This window comes from Equus quagga, chromosome 13, assembly GCF_021613505.1.
Source record: "Equus quagga isolate Etosha38 chromosome 13, UCLA_HA_Equagga_1.0, whole genome shotgun sequence".
NCBI classification, from domain to species: Eukaryota; Metazoa; Chordata; class Mammalia; order Perissodactyla; family Equidae; genus Equus; species Equus quagga.
The window spans coordinates 67,654,035-67,678,387 of record NC_060279.1 but is presented as its reverse complement, the minus strand read 5'-3'; the positions used below and the strand labels follow the sequence as shown (position 1 = coordinate 67,678,387).

At 40.9% G+C, this 24,353-nt stretch overlaps 1 protein-coding gene across 2 annotated transcripts in view; it reads left to right on the top strand.

The window, feature by feature from the left end:
• Positions 1–21,826, top strand: part of RFWD3 (ring finger and WD repeat domain 3) — a 40,337-nt gene extending 18,511 nt beyond the window's left edge. Inside the window, exons 4-13 of one of the 2 annotated variants that reach the window (XM_046682803.1) lie at positions 4,307–4,377; positions 6,318–6,509; positions 6,609–6,700; positions 11,121–11,235; positions 11,738–11,966; positions 14,333–14,483; positions 15,641–15,817; positions 17,467–17,681; positions 18,935–19,146; positions 20,969–21,826. In XM_046682803.1, the coding sequence (XP_046538759.1) occupies positions 4,307–4,377; positions 6,318–6,509; positions 6,609–6,700; positions 11,121–11,235; positions 11,738–11,966; positions 14,333–14,483; positions 15,641–15,817; positions 17,467–17,681; positions 18,935–19,146; positions 20,969–21,112 (1,598 nt within the window). In that variant the 3' untranslated portion in view covers positions 21,113–21,826. Of the gene's footprint in view, positions 1–4,306; positions 4,378–6,314; positions 6,510–6,608; positions 6,701–11,120; positions 11,236–11,737; positions 11,967–14,332; positions 14,484–15,640; positions 15,818–17,466; positions 17,682–18,934; positions 19,147–20,968 lie in introns of both variants that reach the window. The other variant, XM_046682802.1, reaches the window with a different exon arrangement.
• Positions 21,827–24,353: the final 2,527 nt, after the last annotated feature.

The window sequence follows — 24,353 nt, the reverse complement described above, 5'->3', positions numbered from 1 at the left end:
AATTTTTTTTTTCGGCTTTTTCTCCCCAAATCCCCCCAGCACATAGTTGTGCTTTTTTTTTTAAACGCAGATTTTTTTTTTTTTTTTTGAGATTTGTTTTCCTTTTTTTCCCCAAAGCCCCCTGTATATTCTTAGTTGTGGGTCCTTCTAGTTGCGGCATGTGGGATGCCGCCTCAGCATGGCTTGATGAGCGGTGCCATGTCCATGCCCAGGATTCGAACAGGTTTAAGCCTGGGCCGCAGAAGCGGAGCACACGAACTTAACCACTCGGCCACAGGGCCGGCCCCAGTTGTACATTTTTTAGTTGTGAATCCTTCTAGTTGTTGCATGTGGGATGCCGCCTCAATGTGGCCTGATGAGCAGTGCCATGTCCATGCCTGGGATCCAAACCAGCAAAACCCTGGGCCGCCGAAGCAGAGAGCATGAACTTAACCACTCGGCCACGGGGCCGGCCCCTGAGGTTTTTTTTTTTTATAAAGATTTTATTTATTCCTTTTTCTCCCCAAGGCCCCCCCAGTACATAGTTGTATATTCTTCGTTGTGGGTCCTTCTAGTTGTGGCATGTGGGACGCTGCCTCAGCGTGGTTTGATGAGCAGTGCCATGTCCGCGCCCAGGATTCGAACCAATGAAACACTGGGCCGCCTGCAGTGGAGTGCGCGAACCTAACCACTTGGCCACGGGGCCAGCCCCTGGGTTTTTTTAAGACTTCATTTTCTTAGAGTAGTTTAAAGTTCACAACAAAATCGAGAGGAAGATTCAGAGATTTCCCATATATCCTCTGTTCCCACACATGCATTGCCTCTTCCCCATCAGCATCACTCACCAGAATGGTGCATTTGTTACACACCACGATCACCCGAAGTCCATAGTTTACATTGGTGTTCACTTTTGGTGTTGTACATTCTGTGGGTTTGGACAAATGTATAATGACATATATCCATCATTATAATATCATACAGAGTATTTTCACTGCCCTAAAAATTCTCTATTCTCTGCCTTTTCATCCCTCTCACCCACCCCCAAGGAAGTTTTTTTAAATAGAAAAATTCCAGCCAATAATTGGAGCAGGAATGATAGAAAATAAATCATCATTTTATGACTCCTAATGAAATGATGTATTTAGGCAAAGATCATCAGTGCATCCTAAAACCATTAGGTTGAAAGGTTGGTGGGATTCTTTGTAATGGAAGGACCAAGCTGATACCGCCAGAATCCATTGATCAGTCTTAGCATCTCAGAGAAGGAAAACCACCAGACCCTGTGTGCCTCTTGATGTGTGGCAGTCAGAAATGTCCACACCACCTAGGAAGTACTGTTGCTGCCCCAAAAAACTCTGAGTCTACTTAAGACTCTGGATATGATAACCATTTTGCACAGTTTATAGGCAGGAGTAGAAGAAAAAGGTGAACAAGACTTCAAAGATGTAATCATTCAAATCTAAAATGTAGGACATTCTACAAATGGAACATCTAGAAAAAGGTCTTAAATGAGTATGAAAATCTATATTGTAAAGGGAATGTCTCAAATCAGTGGAGAAAAGATAGACTTTTGCATTAGTATTGTTAAAACTGGATAGCTAACTAGAAAACAATAAAGTTGCAAGAATCCTCATACTGTAATTCAGTATATATTATAAGTGAATCAGAGATCTAGTGTAAAAAGTGAAACCATTCTAATATTTAGAAGAATATGTGAAGGATAAAACCCAGGAGTAAGGAGTACTTCAAAATCTAGAAGCAATACAAGAAAATTACAAGCCAGCGTAGATATTTCCACTTATATAAAATGTCCAGAAAAGGTAAATATAGAGACAAAGTAGATTAGTAGTTGCCTAGGACTGCTGCTGCAAATGTGAAATGATTCTAAATTGGCATGATGGGTCTTTCTGGAGTGATGGAAATGTTTTAAAATTGGATTGTGGTGATGGTCGTACAACTCTGTAACTTTACTGTAAATGAAAGTTAAGCAGTACCATGAGGAAGCAGTCAGTCCAGTCGAGGATGTAGGACATTTTACAGGACAAAGGACCAGATTTCTCCAGCAAATCAATAATAAAACAGGTGAATTTTAATTTAGAACTTATGCTCATCAGAAGACAGTATTAAGAGAGTGAAATGGCAACCCACAGACTGGAAAAGACATTCATAATACATATATCTGTAAAAGGACTTATATCTAGGATATATAAATAACTTCTACAATCTAACAGAAAAATGGGCAAAAGATTTTTTTTCCAAAAGAGGGTAGCCAAATGGCCAATAAATATGTAAAAAGACTTCATTAGTATCAGGGAAATATAAAATAAACCACAGTGTGGTAACCAGTATGCACCCACTACAACAGCTAAAATTACGAAGACTGACAATATCAAGTATCGGAAAGGGTATAAAGTAACCAGATCTCTCATACACTGCTGATGGGAGTGTAAATTGGTAGAAACATTTTGATAGTATCCTTCAAGCTCGTTATGCATATATAACCTATGGCTCAGCAATTCCACTTCTAGATATATACCCAAAGAAATGAGTACATACTTTTGTTAAAGACAAGTACAAAAATGTAACAGTGCTGTTTGTAATAGGTGAAAAACTGATTACTACAAATGCTCATCAGGAGTAGAATGGATGAATAATTGTTACATATGTAGTACTGTATGTAATAAAACACTGGAGCAGTGAAAATGAATGCACTACAACTCCACACATTAGTATGGAAGAATCTTACAGACAGCGAGGAACAAAAGTAGCAGACACAAAAAACTCTGAGATGTCATTTATATACAGAAACACACAAAAATCAATCGATGGTGTTAGAATTTAGTGTAGTGGTTACCTGTGGTGCAGGCAAGGTGAGCCCCTCCCCTTGCAGATACGAGGAGGACGTAAGGGTATAAGAGGCACTCTTGTGGTTATTGGTGATGTTCTGGTTTATAGTAGTTTGTGAAAATTCTTTAAACTGAATACTTATGATATATTTTTCTGTGTGCATATTACACTTCAATAAAAGTTTGGATTTTTTAAAAGAAGAAGAGCCAATTTGAAGGGATCCCTCCCCCCCCCCCCACTGGCCTATAGTGGGACAATTTGAGCCTCAAAAAGAAAAGTGACTAAAAATTAAAAATCCTCTTCTTGATCATTAATGGAGGTTGTGAAAGGTTGATGAGGAACCTGATGGTCTAGGGACTGGACTGACACCAGCTGAACCCACTGTGAGCCTCCTGATGTGCTGCAGTCAGAAGCACACAACCCGTGAAGTGTTCTTGCTGCCGTTCCTCTTCCCAGCAAACAGGATTAAATCTACTGAGACCTCTAGATCTAACTGCCAGTTTATAGGAAATGTAGGCGATAAAGCAACAAGGAAGCAGTGCCACAAGGAAGCAGTCAGCCAAATCCAGGAGGTAGGACATTCATCAGACAAATGGCCAGGTCTCTTCCTAACAAATCAGTGACAAGGAAGGGCTAAAAATGAGTGAAGGAGAATTGTCATAGAATGAAAGAGTCTGGGTTTTCTTATTTGTTTTTTGGGTTTTTTTTGCTGAGGAAGATTAATCCCGAGCTAACATCTGTTGCCAGTCTTCCTCCACTTTATATGTGGGTTGCCACCCCAGCATGGCTGACAAGTGGTGTAGCCAGAATCTGAACCCACAAACCCAGGCCACTGAAGCAGAGGGCATCACACTTTACCTCTGTGTCATGGAGCTGGCCCCCGAAAGAGTCTTAAGAGACGTAACACTCAAGCTCATTGTGGAGACCTTGTTTGGATCCTGCCTGGAATAAATCCACTGTAAAGAGCAACTTTAGAATAATTGGAAAATTTTTAATTTGAACTGGGTCTGGGTATTAGATGGTATTAAAGGATCATTGCTAATTTTGTTAGGTATAATAATGATAGTGTTTATGTAAAAAAAATTCCTTATCAGTTAGTATTACAAACATTTTTACAAGTGAAATGATATTTAGGGTTTGTTATTAAGTATTCCAAAAGAAGATAATGGGAATGGGGGCTTCAGTGGAACAAGATTGGCAAAGTATTGATTATTTTTGAAATTGGGTAATGGGTACTCTTGGGTTAATTATACTGTTCTGTCTACTTTTATATTTGTGTGAAAATATCCAAAATAAGTTTTAAAAAAATAAATTCACTGATGCTTCTTGGGGAAATTGTCATCCCTTTTACGACAACAGTGCCAGTTAGAAATGGAAAGCTTTGGTGAGTCAGACTCTCCCTCCTGCTAGCCTCTCATGCCTGATTTGTGTCTTCTTTTGTATATTACCTGTCCTATCATTTCTGGAAACGGCTCGGCAGAGCAAGTAGGAGGTATCTCAGCAGAGCAAGAAGTCACATGTATCAGTGGAGAAGAGACCCTCCCCAAACAGGTAATATGAGCATCTTTTTAAATGAAAGCCTTGGATTTCTGTTTTAAAAGGAGGTTGAAGGGGGCTGGCCCCGTGCCTGAGTGGTTAAGTTTCGTTGGTTCGAATCCTGGGCGTGGACATGGCACTGCTCATCAGACCACGCTGAGGCAGCATCCCACATAGCACAACTAGAAAGACCCACAATGAAGAATATACAACTATGTACCGGGGGGCTTTGGGGAGAAAAAGGAAAAAATAAAATAAAATCTTAAAAAAAATATATTAAAAAAAAAAAAGGAGGTTGAAGGCCAAAATGGAAAGCTTCCGGACTTTGTAGGCAGGAGGTGCAATTGTGAATTCTATCCAAGTTTCTCATTTGTGTGACTGCTTCCGCTTAGGTTTAAAAAGTAGAAGGGGTGGGGGAAGCAGGGTGGGGAGGAGGATAACTTGTCCTACCTACACAACAAGGTTAAGTATCAATTAAAATAATAGATATGAATGCAGTTTATGAACTACCTGGCAGAATATGATTGTTATGTGATATATTTTGATTTTTAAAAATAACACATCATTGTCCTTAATACGAGAGTTATTTACATCGACTATGGACTCTGCCAATCCCAAAACATCATTGATCTACTTTTTGCATGTTTCTGTATGGCCTCCGTGTTTTTATTTCTTCCTTCTAAAACAATTTTATGTACCCGTAAGTTTGTGTATAAATGTTCTATTTTTAAATTTACACAAGAGGGATTATATTATACCTTGTTCTGAGCCTGGTTCCTTTTTCCTGTGATTTATTACATCTGGTAGAGTTTTCTGTTATCAGTACATAAAGTTAAATCTCATTAATAGCTGCATAGTTTCCATCATATGAATAAATTTTTGATTAACTCTTCCTTTGTCATGTACACTAATGGTTCCCTATTTCTTTTCTTTCTTTCTTTTTTATTTTGTGAGAAAGATTAGCCCTGAGCTAACATCTGCTGCCAATCCTCCTCTTTTTGCTGAGGAAGACTGGCGCTGAGCTAACATCCGTGCCCATCTTCCTCTACTTTATATGTGGGATGCCTACCACAGCATGGCTTGCCAAGCCGTGCCTTGTCCGCACCCGGGATCGGAACCGATGAACCCCGGGACACCAAAGCGGAATGTGTGCACTTAACTGCTGCAGCACTGGGCTGGCCCCCTCATTCTTTTTTGATAGAAATCAAACTGGACTAAGTATCCTTGTACAATTATCTTGGCAAATATTTATGACTCTGCTTATGGGATATATTTCTAGAGAGAGATTGCTGTGTCTGAGGAAAGATATATGTACTTTAGCTTTGATAGGTAATGCCAAGTTGCCCTCTGGAAACTTTGTGCCACTTTCTCTTTACAGCAGCAGTACGTAAGCATGCCCATTTCTCCCTCATCGTCAAAGTGCTTTGTGTCATCAGACATCACTTTATACCATCTAATAGATTAAAAAAATGGTCTCTTTAGTTTGCATTTCTTAAATTGCTAGGTGAACACCTGTTGATCATTTGTATTTTTTTGTAAACTGTTTATATCCTTTCTTTGTTTTCTTGGTTTTTTTTCCCTTTGATTCACATGAGCCAAGTATATTGCAGCCACTTGAATTGATTATGAACCTAATGTTGAATGTATAACAAACCTACTATTTCCTCCTGGTTATCTACGTAACTGCTAGGTGTTTTTAATCTTTGTAAAGATACCTCCTTCATTTGAATGAAAAAAAAATGCAAGCATTTCGTAAGTTCAAAGGGTAGTGATATTTTCATGGCTTGTATTACGTTTGACTAGATTACGTTCTAGAAAGAATGGCAAGTGATTCATAGGCATTGCAGTTTTCCTACAGAGTTTTCAGTTGGGTTTTGTTAGTTTGATAGAGTTGCACATCTTCTTCAAGACTGCATTTTCTGTAATTTGAATGTATTCTGGTTTCCATCCAGCAGTCTCCCCAGAAGTCCAGCCCCCTTGTACCTTTGGTTTCTGTGGATGAGGAAGAAGGGGACACCTGCACAATATGTTTGGAACAGTGGACCAATGTTGGGGATCACCGACTCTCAGCATTACGCTGTGGACACCTCTTTGGATATGGGTGCATTTCTAAGTGGCTTAAAGGACAGGCTCGAAAATGTCCCCAGGTAAGGACCATAGGCAAGGACTATGCATGTACACAGTCAATGTGTTGAGTCAGGAGGATTGCTAGAACTACACTAATTGTGTCCTCTTGGGCTCTTTAGTGCAACAAGAAAGCCAAGCAAAGTGACATCGTTGTCCTTTATGCCCGAACCTTGAGAGCTTTGGACACTAGTGAACATGAGCACATGAAAAGGTAGGTGGCAAGAGTCTGCCTAGCTGGAACGTTCCTTTTTTGGTTCCTTGTAGGCGCATCTGAAAAAGGAGGTATAAGTCACTGTTAGTGCGCTTCTGAGGCTACTTGGGCTGTGAGTGGGGATTCTTGGCAGTCTGTCTCACATTGTGATTTATAATACATGACTGATCATCTTCTGAAGGAGGCCTGCATGGTTTGTTCTCCATCAGCATTAAAAATGAGGATATGGAGTAACAAATAATTGTGACTTCAGCTAGCTCAATGAATGAAGGCTCTAGGACTTTTGCTCGAACCCTTGAGAAAGAATAGAAGGTAATCCCAGAACTCCCAAGTGCCTTCTCAGCCAGAGGACGGGGGAGTCTGCCTGAAAATGAAGTCGATACACAGGAAAGCAGAGCTGAGAAGTGGAGGAAGACAGGTTCCTGACCCTTGAATCCACCGTGCTTGCGGTTAGACTCCAGTGGATTTCTCAGTTACATGAGTCAATACATTGGTTTTCAGCTTTAGTTTGCCAGTTTAAAAAAGTTTTCATCCCTGTAATCTAAGGAGTATTGACTAGTGCTGTGTCACCTGACATAGCCATCCTGGGAAGACTGACACCTGGGTGGTGAAACTCTCCTTCCTTGAAAGAGAGGGAGGTGAAAGCAGGGCGATAGGTAGGTGGTAGACTATGCCACTTACTCCTTCTGTGTCCTCAGCACCTCTCGTAAACCTCTGCTTTCAGAAGCCTCTCTTGCGTGCTGATTGGAACAAGTAGATTCAGCAGGAGTGGAGCAGCCGTTCCTTCTGCAGGAGCACTTAGGCATTTCCATGAACTTGGAATCAGCTCTCAGACTTAAGCCTTTGGTAATATGACCTAGGAAGTACAATAACGTGGTGTCTTAAGCCTTCCTGAAATCCAGGAGCCATAGAGAAACCTACAGCCCTATAGTAATACCTCACACTTGCCTGGGCAGCAGACCCAAGCTGAAAGATATCCTGGATTTTTTGTAGCCTGTCTAGATTCTTCGCTAGGGATTAAATTTACTGCCTGCCTCTGCTGCTAAATACCGTGAACACTGAATCGGGGATTCCCTGCCTAACTCTTTGTAGCCAATTCATGGCCATGTGAACCCTCTCCAAGTCTTAGTCTCCTCATCACTAGAATAGGGCTAATGATACTTTAAAGAAAGACCATCTGGCATATTGCTTAAATGTTGCCATGTTTGCTTCTCGTGTCTCTAAGCCCTCCTACAACAGCACTCTACACAGAAGACTCCTAGGTGAAGCTTTGCACATGCAGTGCAATGCAAGAAATGATCAGGATTTTGAAAGCCAAGAATAGTTGCTAGTGACGCTCCTTAAAATATGCTTCAAGAACATTAAATAATAAAAATACCCACCACTGTGAGAGAGCATGGGACATGGGTTCTCTCACACATTACTGGTAAGAATGTACACAGGCACAGCTATTTAGAGAGGCCCTGGGCTGTATGCTTCAAAAGCCATTAAAAGCCTTTGATGTAGTAATTCTTCAGGCATTTATTCTAAAGAAACGATTAAGGATGTATGCAAAGATTTACTTACTGAGACTTTTCATTTAGCATTGCTAATAATCCAAGCTGAGAGGATTGTCATGTTAGTGGGTTGAGTACACTGGCATATCCATGTGATGGGGTATTACACACTCATTAAAACTGATGTTGAAGTGCACATAATATGTTGTCATTGAAAGCACGTTATTTGTGTGAACTGGAAAAAAACCACACAGGTAGTCACTAAGGAGTGGGTTTGCAGACGATTTTAATTTTCCTCCTTACTGGTTTTTTCTCATTTGCTCCAATACTTATTTGTAGCATTTTAAAATGGCAGCTATGTGAAGAGGGAAATTTTGTTGAAAAGGCGGAACCTATAGGTGTGCTTGTAATGGATGATTGTATTAAAAAATTTGCTGATTACTATAATCAATCAGGGTGCTCCCTAGGCTCTTTAGAAAATGTGAAAAATTTCAAAATGCCATTCAATACAGAAACTAATAAATGAAAACCCTTGTACTCAACTTTTTCAAATCCTAATGTTTTGCCATATTTGTTTTGGGCCTTTTAAGAAAGAAAGAAATCATTATAGATCAGTAGAAGCTTCCTTGTGAACCAAGTTCTCCTTAATTCCATCTCTCTCCCTAGAGGATCTATATCCATAATTCATATATAGTAGATTTAGAAGGTTTATACACTTTATTCAAATGTTACAAGATTATAATTTTCCTTCTGTAGCTTGATTTTTTGCTTAATATTATGTTTGGGGCATATATGCTAGTTGATCCCTGCAGCTCTAGTTTATTCGTTTCAATTTCTGTGTGGTATTCTAGTTCTCTAGTTCGAATTTACCTAGATGTGTTTTTTATTGGTGGTCAGTTAAGGTGGTTTGTAGTTTTGTTAGTATAAGCCACGCTGCAGAGACAGGCGAGAGTTTCTTTAGGTCTGGAAGTGGAATTGCTTTATTGTAGGGTACTTGTAATTTCAACTTTACTAGATTTTGTCAAATTGCTTTTCCAGGAAGTCATTTCAGTTTATACTCCTACCAGGGCGCCAGCCCCGTGGCTGAGTGGTTAAGTTCACGGGCTCCACTTTGGCGGCCCAGGGTTTCACCTGTTCGAATCCTGGGCGTGGACATGGCACCACCCAATAGGCCATGCTGAGGCGGTGTCCCACGTAGCACAACCAGAGGCACTCACAACTAGAATACACAACTATGTACTGGGGGGCTTTGGGGAGAAGAAGAGGAAAGGGAAAAAAAAAGATTAACAATTTATACTCCCCCCAGCAACAGTGTAAGTGATTTCTTGTTTTTTTCATACACTCGTCTCCTTTTATTATCAGATTCAATTCTTGCCAGTCTCATGGGGTGAAATAGTATTTACCTAATTTGCATTTACTCAATTACTAATGGGGTTGAACATACTCTTCTATGAATTGTGTTTATATCTTTTACTCATTTATATTGAGCAAAATGTATTGTTTGTTCCTTATTAATTTATACTTCTTTGTGTTTTCCTTATATTGATTCCTTGTTGGTTGTATACATTGCAAATGTCATCCCCCAGTCTGTGGCTTCTCTCTTTAACTTGTTTATGGTCTCTTTTATTGACCATGAGTTTTTAATTTTTAACATAATCGTTTATGAATATCTTGTTTTGTGCTTTTTGTGTCTACCGCTTCAAGGTCATAAAGACGTAATATCTTCTAAAGTCTTTAGAAGTTTTGCTTTTTACACAGATTTTTAATCTATCTAAAATCTAGTCTTATGGATAACAAGTTCTAGCATAATTATTAAAAAGTATATTCTTTCTATGTGAATTCTCATTGCTGCCTCTATCCTAAATTAAGTTTCTACGTATGAATGAACTACTCTTGCTGCGTGCTCTGTTTGTTGATTCTCGCCCAGTACTCCCAAGTTACAATTTATTGTAGCTTTAAAATACATCCTCCCACCTCGTTCTTCAAAACTCACTTTCCTGTTCTTGCCATTTTGCTCTTCCATATTAATTTAAAATTAGTTTGGTGAGTTCCCTGAAAAACTCCGAGATCTTGATTGAAATTGCACTATATTTTTAGAGTAACTTGAGAAGTGCCATCTTCATGATTTTGAGTCTTTACAGCCATGGACATTATATAATATCCTTTCATGTATTCACTGTTTTCTTGTGTCTTTTACAAGTGTGCTTTCCTTTGTAAAGATCCTGCATGCCCTTTACCTTTATTCCTAGGTTGCTATTGTTAGAATTGCTGTTGTCAGTGAATTTATTTCTATTATATTTCCTGATCAGTTATCTGGTGTTTAGAAAATGCTATTATCTAATTTTCTTAATCTTGATTCAAGCACTGATTTTTATTCTTGGTGAATGTGTCCTCTCATTATGCATTGTTCTTTATAGCTATTTGTGCTTTTTAATTCTAATTGGTCTTTCTTTTGTTAGCATTTTCCTGGTATATACTTTCTTTTTAACTTCAACCCTTTTTTGTGGTATTATAGGAGTATCTGATGAACAATGAATAGCTTATTATTTTCTTTTAATAGAATAGAGAACCTTGGTCTTTTAACATGTCATTTTACTCTTATATAATTTGGTCCCAACTCAAGCAGTGAACTTGGCTCTGTTCTCTCATTTTCTATTTTTAGTCCTCATTCCCTAGAGGGAGCCTGACTTCTGGCTGTCACTACCTGCTTTGACACCAAAGCCCAGTAGGCTCATGAGTTCAGCCCTGCATGCTACTTTTCTGTATTGTTTCTGGACTTGAGAGATTTTTCTCGTATTGTACTCACTATCATGACATAGTTACAGCACAGTATGTATATCATAGCATGAACTTACTGTGCCATCTTGATGGGAAGTCTTCTGTAGCCTCCTAATCTCCCCTTGTTGCTGGCTTTCCCTCTCTAGTTCCTTACTGAAGGAGCAGATGCTGCGGCAGCAGGCCGAGCTAGAGTCAGCACAGTGCCGGCTCCAGCTGCAAGTCCTCACTGAGGAGTGCACCAGGCTTCATAGTCGTGTCCAGGTGAGGTGGCCCTTTCCAATCCGAAGAATTTGGGGGATAGGAATTGAAAAGAAAAGGAATCTAAATATTGCTTGGGTTTATCTTGGATACAAATAGGATTTACTAAGTTTTTCAGGATGTAAACATGACCTGCTATTTTATTTCTGATTAGAGTATTTGTCTGAAGCTTACACACTTTATGATGAATTCTACTGCAGTCTGGATTTTTAAAAAAATTAAACAGCCAGCTGATAATTCAAGCTTGTTTAAGTCATTTCGCCTCCTTGAATCTGCCAATAAAATGAAAGTTTTAGACAAAACAACCGTTGAAGACTTTCAACCCTAATATTTTCTGATTCTGTGCTCTCCTTATTTCAGTTGCTTGTTGAAATACCGTGAAAACTGCAGCAGCTCTCTGGGATTTGTGTTAACATTTTCATATGTTAAATTAAATCAAGGAATTGTACATGAAGGGAATATCAAACGAAAAAGCTTCACATTTATAAAATATTTTTTATTTTAGGACTTGCAAAAACTTATTGTGCAGCATCAGGATCAGATTTCACAGCAACCCAGGGGCTCCCAAGGACGTTTACTAAACAGCATGCCCTCCAGCCAGGGCCAGCACAAGTACCATTTCCAGAAGACTTTCACGGTGTCTCAGACAGGAAACTGCCGAATCATGACATACTGTGATGCTCTGGGCTGCCTGGTGGTGTCACAACCTTCTCCTCAGGCCTCCTTCCTTCCAGGTGAACAGTCCACAACCTCTGCTTTCATGTTCATTATTGGACTACATTTATTTCTCTCCTCTCTTTTTGGAGAATCCATGACTCACTAGTGGGTGCACACTGACCACAGCCCACCAAATCACCTTTCCTAGTCAGTTCCCTGTTAGTGCAGACACTTAGCATGCTGCAGAGATGTCTGTAGCGTCTGTTGACTTCATTCTGTGAGTTGTTCACCAAAAGGGCAGAAATACTGATAACTGGGATAAAGTGAAAGAAGATGAGGTACTTGGAAGTGTGGGTTCCTGGGATAGTCCAGGGGGGACATCACCCCCTGGATGTCCTATTAAAGGTACAGATTCATTTTAGACTGGGAGTACTCAAAAAACACTCCCCCAAGGGCTACTTCAAGTTGAAATAAGATCTAATACTTATTTTCTGTAGTGTACAAATTCCAAATAAAAGAATTTGGGAATACATTGATACTCTACTAATTTTCTCGTATTGTGCTTTTTAACCTTAATTTTAGGTTGTATTAATTTGGAAAACCAGATCTCCTCACATGCCCAATTAAATCATTCCTCAGTGTTGTGGATGTTTCTTTGTACCACCTTCAGCTTGTGATTTCTGCCAACTGTCAGGGCCCTTTGCTTCAGCCTGATTTCCTCTGTCTCCGCACTTAGAAGTTCCATTCACATGCTTCAAAACTGTGTCCTCAAAGTTAGGATTGGGAGTGGAATCCCTAGATTGTCATATATTTTTCTAGTCACTGATATTAGCTATGAGTTGAGAGATTATCAAGGGGCTCCAATTGAGGGGAAAATATGAAGATTGTTTATAATGTTCCTATTTCTCATCCAAGTTTTTAATAAAAAGAATTATAATTAAATAAAACGTCTTTGAAAATTGGAAGAATACTTGTTTCTTCTCCTTGTTCCCCCAATTGGGTATGATCTGTTCCTTTTTCCTTGATGTATCTATTCCACCCTGCACAGCCCAGCTCTTCTTTTTTTTTTTTTTTTTTTTTGAGGAAGATTAGCCCTAAGCTAACATCTGCTGCCAATCCTCCTCTTTTTGCTGAGGAAGCCTGGCCCTGAGCTAACATCTGTGCCCACCCTCCTCTCCTTTATATGTGGGACACGTACCACAGCATGGCTTACCAAGCCATGCCATGTCCGCACCCAGGATCTGAACCAGCGAGCCCTGGGCTGCCGAAGCAGAACGTGTGTGTTTAACCGCTGCGCCACCAGGCCAGCCCCAGCGCTAGCTCTTCTTGATATCCTGCTGGTGCTGATTTCTCCTTGTTGCCATTGATGATTACCTAGGCAAGTGTTCATGCTCCCTTCTTGATTTAAAGCCTATAGTTTCCCTGTTTATGTCTCTGGCTCTCCTAATTCTGTTTCAGGAGAAAATGCAAAGAACTCTCCCACTTGATTTCCTGGAGAAGCTGAAGTGTGATTCAAGGCTATCATGTGTAACTCAGATAATAATAGATATTTAGTGAAAGTAAATATATCATCATAGCCTAGTAAGAGAACAGAGTAAGAAATAAATTAAAAAGGACAAGTTCTGGAGTTTTTTGCCCTCCTGGAATGATATACATTGATTGGGATTCTTGAGGTGTCATCTGTTTTCATTCCATTTCAGACAAATGTAGCATATCTTGACCCCCTGAGATAGAAATTTATCTTCATTCTTTTTTGTTCAGTGTCTCTTCTGCATCTTGAGTGTTGGTGGTTGAAATGGTATGGTCTCTTTCTCTCTGTCTCTCTTATCAGCTTTATTAAAGTATAATTGACATATAATAAATTGCACATGTTTGAAGCATACAGTTTGGTAAGTTTGGATATATTTGTATACCCCTGAAATCATCATCACAATCAAGATGATAAGCATATCTATCACCCCACAGGTTTTCTCATGCCCTTTTGTAATCCATCTCCCACCTGACCCTCCCTTCTCACCATCCCCAAGCAACCACTGATCTACTTTCTATCACTATAGATAAGTTTACGTTTTCTAGGATTTTACATAAGTGAAATCATACAGTGTTACTCTTTTTTGTCTGGCTGCTTTCAGCATAAGTTTTTTGAGATACGTCCATATTACTGTATATATCAATAGTTCATTCTCTTTTATTTATGGCTAGTATTCCACTGTATATGTATACAATGATTTATCCATTTACCTGTTGCTGGAGGTTTGGAATGGAATATGCTTTTTAAAATAACTTATAACCCTGGGGAATTTTTATTTTCTTTGTTTGACCTGCTGTTTTCCAGGGACTTGTATGCCAAGAAAGATGAACAAGGGAGCCTCTTGAACAGGTAGTTTGCTTTGCCCTAGATTGACTTTCATTGTGCTGTTTCACTCTGTCTTACCTTTGGCAGGCTTTGGTGTTAAGATGTTGAGTACTGCCAACATGAAGAGCAGTCAGTACATTCCCATGCATAGCAAACAGATCCGCGGACTGGCTTTCAGCAGTCGGTCCAAAGGCTTGCTGCTCTCTGCTTCTCTGGACAGCACTATTAAACTGACCAGGTGAGTCCTTCAGGGAGGAGATGGGCCCTGGGCTGTTTAATGTTGAACAGTGTGGAAATTAATATCCTTATTATGATGGTCTTAGCTTGTTTTTTTTTTTGGTGTGAGGCATTGTCTTCTGAGATTCAGGCTCATTGAATTTAAAATCTGTTGCTTTTAAGTGGACACAGCAGGTTATAAAACAGTATGTGTAGTGTCCTGTTTCTTTAAAATTATATATGTTGCAACATACTTCTTAAGCCATACAGACGAGAGTAGTACGCTAGAGATAGTAGAATGACAATATGGAGAGAGCCTTGGGATCTGGCACCATGGAGTCACCATACCAGCTTGGCATTGCTTATTCCTGATCTGTTACGTGGATCATTCTGCCTAACAGAAATGCTTACCAGGAACTCACTCTCCTGGGGTACCAGGATGACTTCTCTCATCAGTAACCCTCAGTTACTGCCTTTTATCTTTCACATGCTCTGCAAGTGCTGTGAATTAGATCTCAGTGTGCTCCATGCCCTTATCTTTTAGGAAGTAGTTCTCATCAGATCTCTGATAGTTGGCTTCCTGTTTAATTTCTGCAACTAAATCTGAGGGACATCATGATAGCACTATCAGGCCTGATAAGCCTTTTGACTTTTCAAGACTGCTTCAGCTTAATTTTGCCCCAAAACTCAACATACCATTATATTTTATATGTATGTATGTGCTATGATTTTTTTCTAGTGGTTTTCAAAAATAGGGGGAAAAGAAGAAAAGTTAAATACCAGAGTGTTATTGACTACCTCTGGGTGTTTAGATTATAATTTATTTTACTTCCCTTATGTGTATTTTCTAATTTTTTCACATTGAATATGATTACCTGTGTAATAGGTAACTATGGAGAAGGTAAGGGGTAGGGTGGGGAATGTACTGTTTATATGGCTTTTTAACTTATTCTTTTACATCCTTAGAGCTCAAAGGAAAACTGTGTCCCCCAAAACAAATATTTTTGAATGAGAAGGAGTTATCTGGGCAGTCCCCTAGAAGAAACTGGGAATCCAAATAGAGTTTGGGTGTGTGGGTGTGTTCTTAAAAGATCATCGTTGAAATGATAATCTTTACATCTTCGTTACATATTTGATTTTCTTAATGCATAGTTGTAAAAGTCTCTTGTAACTCCACAGCCTGGAAACAAATACCGTGGTCCAGACTTATAACGCTGGACGTCCTGTCTGGAGCTGCTGCTGGTGTCTTGATGAAAACAATTACATGTACGCCGGACTGGTCAATGGTTCGGTTCTGGTGTATGACCTTCGAAACACGAGCAGTCATATCCAGGAGTTAGTACCTCAGAAAGCCAGGTACGGAGCTGCTCACTTTTTTCCTGTAGGTAGCAGCTTTCTCTTGGACTGTTATTTTTTAATCCTCTCCTTCCAGAGTGTTTCACAGATGGTCAGAATTTCTCACAGAGGGCAGTTCTCTGAGTCCACTGATTAGTCTCACTTCTCACTTCAGAATCAGTAAGATCCTTAGAGTTTTGTGTTCATACTTCACATGGTAGAAAGCTCTGGTACCAAGTATATAGAGTATATATACTCATCACCCAGCATGGCAAAATGAAGTCAGATCTGTGTTCAGAACCCAGCTCCACAGTGTACGAGCTGTGTGACCTTGGTCATGTTTCTTGGCCTGTCGTAGCTTCATCTGTAAACTATGGTTAGCATAGATTTGCTCTAATAGTTGCATGTCTAACACACTAGAAGAGATCAGTAAAGAGTAGCCCAATAAAAAGTGATTTAAAACTTCCGTAATCCACAGCTAAACCAACTTGGTCTAAGGATACAATACAACTATGATTTATCATAATCAAGTTACAGAGTTGGGAGGTTTGCGAAGTCAGCCCCGTCTCTGAGGGTGGGTGGCCACCAGCGCTACTGTGGCTCTTCAGAATGTGTTGAGTGCCATTTGGGGATAATACTCTTCTAGAGGCATAAAGTTCTCAAAAGGGGAGTGGGGTCTGTGACCTGGGCCAAAATGAGAAGTGTCTTAGGAGGAATTTCCATTTCCAATTTGAATATGTATTAAAAAGAGGCACAGGGATCTAAATATAAAGATATCACTACAGTGATAATGACTTCTGAAACCCAGCCCAGCACTTGGGTTTTCTTTTCATTTCGGTGGGGTGGAATCATGCTTCAGTGATGTGGTCGTGGGCCTGAAGATGATTGATGTAAACTTAGACAAATGTGAGCTCCAGGCAAACAAGGTAACTGCCATCGATGTAGAAGGATCCACATAGAGCAGGCAGTAAAATACAGCAAATAGCAGCAAGGAAAGAATATGTGTATGTATGGTTCATTTTTTTAGTTTGCCTGGGTTGGCTTCATTCTGACAGGGCAGTGAAATAAAGCAGACAAAGTGATCGCTTTGGCAACTTCAGCAGAAACGGGTTCATAGTAACATGGTCTGCAGGCCAGTATTTCTGAGAAGAGTTCTTGGCATGTGACGCTGGTCATAGGCTTGCAGAAAGAGATTTAGAAAATCTCTAAAGAAAAGATCCTATTTCTGAATTAAAGTGTGGTTGCTTTAGGCTGTATTTTAATTGAAGGGTCTGTCAACAACAGCTTGGAAGCTTTCTTTTATTAGATGTATAAGCTGTGTTTCCTTCCTGACTTTTCTTGTATATGTGGCTAACCCCATTTCCAGAAGCCTCACACCAGTCTAGCTTTCTTGTAATTGTGATCTTATACTATTCAATTTCCTAGTCCATTTTTTCATTGCTTTTAGGGCATGTGGTGTCTCCTCTGAAATTGGACACAGAATGTTACATATATGCCCTTTTGTTTCTACAAGTGGGTTGGTAGTTTTTATCACATAAAGGATAGTGACCCACAGGTTTTTAATCTCTTCTTATAGAGGTAGGAATGTGCTTGAGGGCTCCTGGTAGTGGGGTCTGGAGCAGTCCAAGTATTGGAACGTGAAAGACATGGTGTCCTTTCTTTCCCTTCAGATGCCCACTGGTATCCTTGTCATACATACCCCGAGCTGCCTCAGCTACATTTCCGTATGGTGGAGTGTTGGCTGGAACCTTGGAGAACGCTTCCTTCTGGGAACTGAAAATGGACTTTTCTCATTGGCCTCATGTGCTGCCTGTGGAGCCAGGGGGCTGCATAGACTTTCAGACAGAGAGCAGTACCCGCCACTGTCTTGTGACCTACAGGCCTGGTGAGTGTTGGGGTGTCCTTGTGGGACCTTCTGTGGTTTGGGTAGAGGGGAAGACAGGAGAGTTTGCCCTACCCTTCAGATAGTACTGAGGCCCCTCACAGGCTAACAGCTCTTGCTACTACAGTGAGGATGGTGGCCCCAAGTCCTTCCATAGAGCCTGCCTCCCGACTCCTCACTTGTGTGAACGGGAACATAGTCTGCCAGATACTCCCTGGAAGTGAAGTAGCCACTTTAGGAGCCTCTATGATTTAGAACAGTGGTGGTATGAGGAGACCAGCTCTTGAAGCCACTGAGCCACCTTCACATCCGTTTCATATCTGCTGCTTGCCCCTCACTTCACTTAAAAGAAAGGACCAGATGAAGGCAGCCCGGTGGGCCTGAGTAGGGTATTAGCTGTTCCTCCTTATCTGGGGCCAACAAAGGTAAATGGGGAGTAGATGGACAGCCATGGTGGGCCTAGCCGGCTGAACTTCTCACTGCCTCCAGAACCAGGGTGGAGCCCCGGACAGCCACCTGTGCTTAAACTCCCAGGTTCTTGTAGCCTGAGAGGTCTGAATCTAAATTCCTAATGAACTATACTGATGGTGAGGCAGGTGTTTTGGCAGAGATAGTCATTAAAGTGCCCATACTTCAGCTAGTTTTGGGTAGGCCTAATCAGTTATGTGTTTTTTGGGCTGAGCATCTGCGTCAGCCAACTCTTCCTACCGTTTTGGTTCTTAGTTACCTCGTAGGTGTTCTCTCTCCAAGGCTGTGATTTGCTGTGACTTATGTAGAAAGCTTGGGCGTCCCATTTTGTCCTCCAGCTTTTGTTTGCCTCTGCAGAACTGCAGGTATCTATTCCCCCTCTGTAATAGTATGCTTTCACTTCATAAAGATGTGCAATTCCAGGGGCTCATGGGGTCTTCACGGGGGAAGGAAGAAAAAACTTGTGGTCAGAACTCTTAAGGAAGATAAAAACCCAAGCAGAGGTCTGGCAGGATACAGTGATTTTACTAAAAAGGATCTCAGAATTATTTCCCTCATGGGCAAAAACCTATTGTAAATACCTTGCTTCATCCTAGCCTAGGGTTCTACATTTCATTTTTGCTGTATTGTTTTGTTCTTGTTATTATGTTTGCTTTGTAGCTATTGTTGATGGTTTAACAAAGTGTGGCTTTTCCATTCAACTAGGTTGTAAGCATCTGAGGTTCAGGTACTTGGTTATTTTCTTTGGATCATCCCTGTGAAGCAACACTGATTTCTCTGTCCCGTAGATAAAAATCATACCACCTTACGAAGCGTGCTGATGGAAATGTCCTACAAGCTGGATGATGCTGGAGAGCCAGTTTGCTCCTGCCATCCTGTACAAACATTCCTTGGGGGACCCACTTGCAAACTGCTGACCAAAAGTGCCATTTTCCAAAACCCAAAGAATGATGGCAACATCCTGGTGTGTACTGGGGATGAAGCGTCAAATTCTGCCCTGGTAAGCCTATTATTTTTGATACAGAAGAATTTAAAGCAAAAAGCTCAAGTTCTCTGTAATTGCATATATCTGCATATGTGTGTATATCTGTGGTTGCTTAAACTATTTTTTACACAAGTCACACTTTACATACTGCTCTGTCGTTGGCTCTTTACCCATTTAACTTACTATCTTGGATATCTTTCCATTTCAATATCTGTAGATTCACCTCATTCTTTTTACCTGAGTTATAGTGTCCTGTGGGACTGTGAACCTATAAAGAAAAAAGGGGCTACTGAAACCCCTATGAAATAATTGATTCAGGCATCCACTTCATCAATTCAGGATAAAGCCAACACATGAAAGGTTAATGGGAAATTTTACAGTGGAGGGGTCAGCCTGTCACCACCTGAAAACATTGATCAGCCTTAGCATTACTGTAAGTGGGTTAACCAGGAATTCTTTGCCTCTTAATGTTAAGACAATATGAAGCACATGGTGTCTTCTGTGAGATGTCCTTGAACCTGAATTTAAATCAAGCCTTAGAGCAGCACTGTCCAATATAGTCACACTAGCCACGTGCGCACTTGAAGTGTGGTTTGTGCGAATGAAAATCTTAATTTTTAAATTTTTAATATAAATATAAGTAGCTTTATGTCGCTAGTGGCCCCCATATTGGATAGCACCACTCTAGAGTGTAGTGCTAACTTTCATTTACTGGAATTGCAATAGATAGAGAACAATGTAGATAATAGCACAGAAAGCAAACAGGCAAATCTAGGTTGCGGGCGTCCTGTGGGACAACGGGCCCAGCTTCTGCAACAATGGCAGAAGAAAAAAAGCGGGGAGGTTGGGATCTGCTCTAGATTAAAATAGACTTATTAACATTTATAACTGCCAATGTAATGTAGACTTTACTTGGATCCTGATTCAAGCAAACCAAATGTAACAAGAGACTATCAGAAAATTTTGATTATGCACTGGATGTTAGATAATACTATGAGATTATTGTTTGTTTTGTTGGGCATGATGACATTGTTATAAGAAACTTTTTTTTAGAGATGCATACTTAAGTATATAGGAGTAAAATGACATGAAATCAGCCAAGAAAAAAGTAGAATCAATAAAGCAGAGGTGGCAGAAGCTTAATGATCTGAGTGATGGGTAGCTCATTGTAGTTTAAAATTTTATTACTTTAAAATTATTATTACTTAAGAATTTTTTCATTAAAAAACATTTTTTAAAAGGAAAAGAAAACTCCAGTTAGAAGATGGGGTCCATGAAGGCAGAGACAGGGACTTTGTCTTCTTTTCCTGTCTGTCCCTAGAAGAGTGCCAGGCACACAGATTAAAGGGGTGATGCTCAGCTTGATTTTCAGATCCGCTCTGAAAGCCAGGCAGACTAATGGCTGATTGCAGTAGGTGAGGCTGTGCCTGAAGCATGTCAAGTGTGCTGGCTTGGTGCAACCTTGTGAAGGTTAGGGATGGGCTACTTTGCTCCCCAGGCAGTGTGCTCTCTGCAGCTCTTTCAAAGTTGTCTTATGATAAAGCAAGCAAGTCTCAGGGCTGGCCCCATGCCCAAGTGATTAGGTTCATGCGCTCCGCTTCAGTGGCCCAGAGTTTCACCTGTTCAGATCCTGGGTGCAGACATGGCACCGCTTAAGCCATGCTGAGGCAGCATCCCACATGCCACGACTAGAAGGACCCACAACTAAAAATATACAACTATGTACCGGAGGTGCTCTGGGGAAAAAAAGGAAAAAAAAATCTTTAAAAAAATAGAAAGCAAGTCTCTCAGCTGACCTGAATGACTCCTGACCTTTATCTCTGCTTGTCATCTTTAGCTGTGGGATGCTGGCAGTGGCTCCTTGCTACAGGATCTGCAGACCCATCAGCCTGTCTTGGACATCTGCCCATTTGAGGTGAACCATAGCAGCTACTTGGCTACCTTAACAGAGAAGATGGTCCACCTCTATAGGTGGGAGTGACCATGGTCTTGAAACTTACCAGGCATGCTGCTGGTTAAGATTAAAGATCGTTTGCTAGCACCTAGCAGCCCTGAGCAAGAGCTCTGCTTATTGTCTGTGGCCGAGAACTTTTGGGATCATGGTTCCTTTGGATTGGTGTAATTCTAGGACTCCAGGTCACTGAAGCACTACAGATCATGTATTTGCTGTGTCCACCAAAAGAGTAAGTGACTGGTACTCCATCTACGTTATCCATTCCTTGGGTTAAAAGTTTTCATTAATCTTTGTTGAGAATCTGCATTTTCGATCAGACTTTCTGCTGGACCTCAGAGAGTATCCTCCCCTGGCAGTTATTTAGGATATGAGTGTGCACCAAGCATTTTCTGGAGGATGTCACACCATGCCTGAGTGGTCTTGTCACTTGAGCTGCGTGAGTTGAGAATGCTTATGTCCCTGAAGGGACTAACCATCTTCTTGACGCTGCATGGATGCAGAAGAGTCTTCAGTGGAACACAAGAGGGCACTGTAGAACCTTGCGAGGGATTTGATCTATTTCTGACCTTGTGGGCTGACAACCTTTTAGTAAGTTGGTCTTATCCCCACAGAAGTGTCTGGTAGAGTACATCTAATCTGCTTTGTGGCAGCAACAGTTATCTTTCAGGTGTGCAGTGCTGTGATATTGACAAGCCCAGTGATGGAGGCAGCTGATGAGACGTAGACCTTTTCCTAAGGCATGAAGGTTTGGGAGCCAAGGAAAGAGACCCGCTGTTTGAGCAGTGGGGAAGACTCATTTTTTTCTAGCCAGCTTAGAATCTCAGGATGGGTTTTATATAAGCCCAGCTTTGACGATCACTCCTTTTCCTTCTCATTAGGAAAAGATGAGTGGTATGTCAAAGCTCTTGCTTAAGTCTCTACTAGTATCAAAGATAAAGTGTTGTTAGTGAAATATTTATTCTCAGGAAGATAATAGTGGTTTGAGATGTGTGTGGATTTGCAGGGAGATGCCCACCAGCTTTCATTCCATCCCTGGGTTGTCCGACACTGGGAGCTGCAATTTTTCCAGCGGAGGGTTCAGTTTATACCTGTTTGCTTTGCCTGAGGCTACTCTGCAACACCCCGGTCCACAGCAGAACGTGCCTCAAGGGCTGGACGGCCACTGCCCTGTTCTTGGGAGCAGGATGGCTAACAGTGTGATTTTCTTAAATAATTGTTGGAGAAAAGTTATCATTATTTTTATTTTACAACAGTTATGACCTGTCAACTCCTGAGCTGTTTCCAGTATTTCTTAGCAGCAAGAGGTTATTGCAGTCGATTCTTCCCAGAGTTCCAAGTTCTAGGTATGCCTTTTAAAGAGTGGCTTCTTTCTCTTTAAGGTCATCTTTCAAAAAGCCAGTTTCCAGGGCTGGAAAGAGCCCCCTTTTCTCAAAGATATTCCTTTTGCTATGTTGATAATTAAGAATGACTGCCAGGCCTAGAGCATCAGTGGCAGAAAGAGATTTGAATTAAAAAGCAGAACTCATCTGGTTTCCACAGATTGTCACAGAGAGGATGCAGATGGTCAGGCCCTGGCTGCCTTTGTCTTTGGCAGGGGCAGAACCTGGGCAGGGTTAGGACTGGACTAGTGTTGAAGTACACTAACCTGAAGCTGATGCCCCAACGCGTAGGAACCGAAGGAAGCTGAGTGAACCTCATGTCTTGCCAAGCCTTGCATTATTCTGGTAAATTTGAATGTTTTAGAAACAAATTCATATGACTATGGCTAATTTCTCCAAAGGAAAAAACTTCACCCCCAACCCCCCCACCCCAGGCCCCCTCTGCCTGGCAGGAGATTACATCTATAGACCTGGCCCTGCCCCACTCTGTTCAGTCACCCTGTCTGTAAAGTGCTTTTCCTATTTGAGGGTGGGAGTTAAGCAGACTGAAAATACCCTGTCATTGTAGACATCCTTTACCTACTTTGGAAACAGGGCAATTGGATCTCTGTTCGTGTTCTATGTTTTAATGTTTGTGTTTTATGTTTTAATGTTACTATGAAAATAAAGCATCTGCCATGTGTACCGGCTCCTGGTGTCTGTTGTCTCTTTGACTGCCAGAGGCAGGAACAGGCCTGCCTCTTGGGAGAGGGGATAACCCCAGTCTGGGAGATTTCTCCATTTCAGGCAGTGTCCTAGGTCTGAGTTACACAGGACGGCCCCTGGATCTGAAGTAAACATCTCATTTACGTTTATGAGGTGGTTTAAGGGTTAGCTGGCAATTCTATTTCACTGTTGCTAATGGAAAGCTGTGTGTTTGCCTAGTAAGAATTCCCCTTCGCTGGTTATTTGTCTGTTTACTCTCAGATCCAAGGGGCTAACTCCTAAAAACTACATATCCCAGACTCCCTTTGCCTGCTGTCTTCCTGTTAGTTTCTTTGAATCCAGAAGACTGCAATATAGGAGGAGAAGACGACTTACCCTTTTATTTCTTCTAGTCTTTGGCAGCACTTCTGATGGTGGCAGCAGTGTCGGGCAAGTGTGGGCTCCTGGGTTCCTACTGAGCACAGTTCTGGCCAAGTGCCTCAGTTTCTTTGTTCTGTTTAGTTTAGGAATTTCTATTGCCATAAATCATGGTGTTCTGGGATTAGACTGGAAGGGCTGAAAATGTGTTCCAGCTGAATAGCAAATTGAGTCTGTATACTAGATTCCGGGAGGACTGAATCCATAGGTCTTAGCTTACTATTGTAATGGAGCCTGGTACTCCAACAGAAGATGACAGAGGTCCTGGGGCAGAAATAAACCCCCAGTTACTAAGAAACCCTACATCGTTGTCTTCTTGTTCATAATACTCTGCCTCTTGTTTCCCATTCAGTGACTGGCTGTAAGTGAAATTCTGAAAATAGATGTTTGTGTGTCCTTGCCCTTTTATCAGTCAATTTCTGTTTGTTGGTAATGATCTCCTGTTTATTTAACCCTTTTATAGTTTACAAAGCCCCTTCCTAATATATTTTTAAACAATGTTGTGGAATAAGTATTGTTACTCCAATTTACAGGGGAAGAAAGAGGTTAAAAATTCTATTAAAGGAAAATGGCATTTAGGTGGTATTCAATTAAATTTTACATTCCCTAGTCTTTACATTCTCTACTTTCCAATAGTGACAGCTGAGCAGGAGTTGGGGAACCTGGGTGGAAGCTCACTTCCACCCTTGATGTCTCTGTTTCCAGAACAGCCTAGGCTGATTCCCTACAACTTCTCCTACATTTAAAATGAAAATAAAACAGACAGT